Source organism: Octopus bimaculoides, chromosome 1 (assembly GCF_001194135.2).
Source record: "Octopus bimaculoides isolate UCB-OBI-ISO-001 chromosome 1, ASM119413v2, whole genome shotgun sequence".
Taxonomy (NCBI): domain Eukaryota; kingdom Metazoa; phylum Mollusca; class Cephalopoda; order Octopoda; family Octopodidae; genus Octopus; species Octopus bimaculoides.
In genome coordinates this window covers 129,902,897-129,907,820 of record NC_068981.1, presented here as the reverse complement: position 1 = coordinate 129,907,820, position 4,924 = coordinate 129,902,897, and the positions used below count along the sequence as shown (strand labels likewise).

The 4,924-nt window shown below is 32.0% G+C and overlaps 1 protein-coding gene across 7 annotated transcripts in view; it reads right to left on the bottom strand.

Moving 5' to 3' along the window:
* The window catches only part of LOC106875810 (rabphilin-3A), a 285,702-nt gene that overhangs the window by 31,403 nt on the left and 249,375 nt on the right, over nt 1-4,924 (bottom strand). For all 7 annotated transcript variants that reach the window (XM_052970468.1, XM_052970476.1, XM_052970487.1 and 4 more), the window contains one exon: nt 3,491-3,619. In XM_052970468.1, coding sequence (XP_052826428.1) covers nt 3,491-3,619 — 129 coding nt within the window. The remainder of the gene's footprint in view (nt 1-3,490; nt 3,620-4,924) is intronic.

The following is a 4,924-nucleotide window of genomic DNA, read 5'->3' as shown; positions in this document are numbered from 1 at the left end:
AAAAAATGCTTTCTAATTGATGTATCAATACCAGCAGATGACAACGTTTCTCTAAAAGAAATGGAAAAACTTTCAAAATACAAAGACCTGGAAATAGAGATAACTCGAATGTGGAATCTAAAAACAGAAACAATTCCTATCATAGTAGGTGCCTTAGGTATAATAAAAAAATATTCAGACAAATACATAACAAAAATACCAGGACTTACAAATATATATAACATTCAGAAAATTGCACTACTGGGTACTGCACACATTCTATGCAAAACACTTTCAATACAGTAAACATAAGAGCACCACAGCAAACCACAGCACATACCCAAGACGCACAGAGCTGCGCTCGGTAGTGAAGTGAAAGCACGTTATAAAAATAAAACTACTGAATAATAATAATAATGGTAATGGTGGCGTTGATATTAATAGCAGAAATGACGACAATGGTAACAGCAATATCACGGATGATTCACCTTTAGCTTGTCCTCTAGTAGCACTATCTCATCTCTCTTTCCAACTAACTATAGTAGAACTGATAGCTGCAAACTGCAGATCTAGGAAAGACTGTTCTCTGCAAGCCCATTGCAGAAGATTCAACATCGTATACCAATGCACCGTTCACAACATAGTGAGTAACTCCAATAGCTACTACATTGGATCTACTACAAATTTTAAGCAAAGATATTATACACATTTAAACTCATTTAAATATAAAGAGAATAGCAATTCCACATCACTAGCCAGCCACGTACACCATCTAATTAATAGAAAAATACAGTATAGACTTTCCTGAGTTATAATAGATTCTGGTATCCCATATCAGGGCCAGCACTCCACTTGTAGACTCTGCTTAAAAGAAGCCCTCAAAAGTTTAACCCATAACTCACCACAATTGCTTAATAAACACAACGAAGCCTTCACAGCGTGTAAATATAAATTCTTCTGCACTTTTAAATTCTTCCATAAATCCAAAAGTAAATTCACCCTCCATGAATAACACTCGAATACAAACCTCCATGACCGTTAACACATACCTCTGTGTAGCTCTTCTATCAACCTGACCTCATCACTTTAGCAGATAAATGTCAATTCTTTATTTTAAAACCTTAACCGAATAAATCCCCTAATATATAATTCTAACACTTATTCCTAAATAATTTAGCATTCAACTGGTTTCTCCATTCATGACTACCTACACACGCATACTCCCATTGCTAAAAATATTTCTACAACCACTGACCTTAGCCATAAATTGGACACAACCACTTATTACTAGATTTCCTCCCAAACCCCTACAGACTAGAAAAATACCACTGGCACCTACTATTCTCTTTGAATTCCTTTCATTTTACTTTTTTTTATGTTATCTTTCTTTACCTTCTCTTCCTCTCTCCTTAGTTACCCTTATATATTTATTTATTTTCTTAGTCATTTTTGTACACTATATTCTTACATACCTCATTTTATCCTTAACGCCAATCCTTAATATCCTCCCTCACTCTCTCTATCTCTCAATTTATTTTTCTTTCTTTTTACTATTTAATAATCACCTCCGCTACCATTCTGTTGTTGAATATTGATATGTTCGCATCTATTTCTGGATAGTTACACCATTAGGACTTTAATCTATATGGATTTACACAGGATTGCACCTAAGGACTAATGGACTTACTTCTACATGATGAGGAAAGTTGAACTGTGAACATTTATGCTTCTTTTTCTTTTCTTTCTTCATCTCCTTATTCCTTTTCTCCTGTCCTCTGAGTTGTCACTTCATTAATCTATACCCTTTTCATTTTCCCTATTTTTCTCCGATGAAGGAATATTCCATACTCTGGGATATCCCAGAAACAGCTGTAAGGCTTTGAATTTTTCCAATAATAATAATGTATATAACTTTTGTCTTGCCTTAACATTTGTTGTCCTCTTTATATATATACACATATATAAGTATTAATGTTTATATCTTCTGCCATATACCAGTGAAGAATACAAAAGGGAAAAACAGATGCTCTTCAAAAAAATCCTCCTAAGCTTGGTTACAGATGTTCCCTTGTCTCTTTCACCATTAAGAATGCAGAAAACTAGAGACCAACTCAATGGAAAGCTGTAACATTATTATTCACAAGTTGCAAAATAAAATAAAATAAATAATAAACAGAACTGAAGAAGCAGATAACTGGATTGAATATTATATTTATACTTGAAAATTTACGGGAATAAACAGGAAACCTAATGTATAGTTATTAAATAAATATACACTTGGTATACTTCTATATGCAAATAGCAGTTAATTAGCTACTTCTGTAATGAACATTCAGATTCTTCTCAGACATTAGACACTATCTAAACACATGTTCATCTTTGTGCAATCTAATAGTTAACACAAACAGAACTAGACAAGAAGCTTTCTACCACTGATAGAAAATAGAATTATTATGAATATAGATAAGTGTTTCTGCTTATATTTGCTAATATAATTATGTTGTTGTTATATTGATATAGTAATTATTGTCATATTGAATGTATGCTGTTCTATGTTATTGTTGTTGGTTTACAACAGATTGTTATTATTGTAGCTTGATCTATAATTTATTTTCCATTATGTTTGTCATTATTGTCATTATATTTGTATACAATGACAATCAATCATACTGAATTGAATTTATTTCCAAAGCTAAACCAATTTATAGAGTTGCAATGCACCTTAGCATTCAGTGTGTAAATGACAGCTCAAAGAGTCATTTAATGGCTGAAAGATATACTTCTAGTTGCTATATGGGGAACTAAAACAAAAGTTTCCTTACTATCTGTTCCCTAAATCACTGGTCTCCGATCATTTTTGCACCATGGACCAGTTTCATGCAAGAGCATTTTTCCATGGATCAGGGAGTCATAACAAAATACAAGAAAGTGCAAAATATATAACTTAACTATTACATAAATAATACACATGTAATGCAAAAAACACCCTGCAGACTGTGGTAGTCAATAAAATAGAAGTAAAATTTTTTAATTTATTCTTCCTGTGCAGCTAGGGGCAAAATGACCAAGTCAAGTTATCAGGGACTTCTGCTTGAAGGACTTCAAGCTGAACCACCAAATCATTCAATTAAAAATAAACTATGTGTTTGTCTCATTCTAATGCTGCACCTATTTCTGTTAATCTTGTCCTTATTTTTTAAGATTTCCTAAAGGAAGTAAGAAAATCTATAATAAAGCTTTAGAACAGAATCCTAAAACATGAGACACTATGAGACTGATGATAAAGAAAAAAAAGAAGACATATTAGTGTTGGTTTAATATGAATTCAGAGCACAAAAGAGAAAAATCATGTGAAAAATATTAATGTGAATTGGTGTATATAAGTGTCAATTATTGTTATTATGATAATAACAATGGTGGAAAGTAAGAATTATACTTGCTGTTGTTGCTATTGTAGGTGTAAAGGTAGAATATGCATTGACATTATATATACACTTTCTTGATGACTTACCACAAGAATTATTACCATTTTCTAAATCGGTGATTTGCTGTGAGTAATGGTTAAATGCAACATCAATATCTCCATCAGCTGTACTTCCTTTCCTGTCTTCAGGAAGCTGGGATCCTTTCTGATATGGGCCTAGAAATAGAAAAGGACTCAGAAGAGCTATCAAGACCCTCAATAAAAAATATGTGCAGTCTCTTCCAAAATTTCAGATAAGGATGTGTTATAAGTAAATTCTGTTGAGCAATACATATTATTCTCAATTAACATATTTTCATAAGATTATCACTTCCATAGTTAGTCATCATAATCATAAATATCATAGTTAAGTAGTGAAGTTTAAATCACTTTTGTTCTTTTGAACTCCATAACACACGGAGTCACTGAAGCACCTTATGGTCTTTGTTTAGTAAATCTAAATTATGACAGACTTGTGTGCTATAATTAGGATTTGAATTCGTCATTGCAAAATAATAAAATATTTAGGTATACATAAGCCAATGAGATAGACTCTATGTGACTATGACACCTACGAGAAATAGCAACCATTTCCTTCATATTATACTCTACCATTTCAGAAATGGAAGGACACATTGGATAATGCAAGAAAGCATATACTGTATCTGAATAAAGACAAGATGACTTTAGAGTGCAAAATATATAATTATTTATAGATCATGATGGATATATATATATATATATATATGTATATATTTTTAGACATAATGAGATAATAAAGCCAAGGCTGTAAAAAGTTTCCAGGACATTTATAAGGAAATAGTCTTACAACTGTTTCTGGGATATTATGGATATGCCTTCATCAGAGAAGGTTAAATAGAGGAAATATTTGAGTTTTAATTATTATGGAAAAGGAGGAGATAGGGAATACAGAGGGAAATAAGAGAATGAAAGCAGAAATAAGATATAATAATTCAAATTCAAATATTTCCTCTATTTAACCTTCTCACACGTCTCTGATGAAGGGATATCCACAATGTCCAAGAAACAGCTGTAAGACTATTTCTTTATAAATGTCCTGGAAACTTCTTACAGCCTTGGCTTTATTACCTCATTCTGTCTATTATATATATGGGATCTTTGGGGTTTGACGGGCAACATTTTTTATGTAGTGTTTTTGATACCGAAACACTTTCAAACTTCGTATACTTGTATATTTTGTGGTATAGAACAGATAAAAAATTTTGTATTCAAAGTTATTTCACGTTAAGAATTGTCTTATTTCGATAATTTCAACTAATCACTGATGTCTATTCAGTTGAAAACAGTTAGCGCTGTAACGGTGTATATCGTTATTAATCCCCGTTAGTTCTGACATTTCCGATTAATTAGACTGTTCGTAAACAAAGGGGAAAAAGCCATCAAAATACTTGAATACTGCCTGCACTTGTTATTGGAGCTGGCAGAATTATTAATGCACGT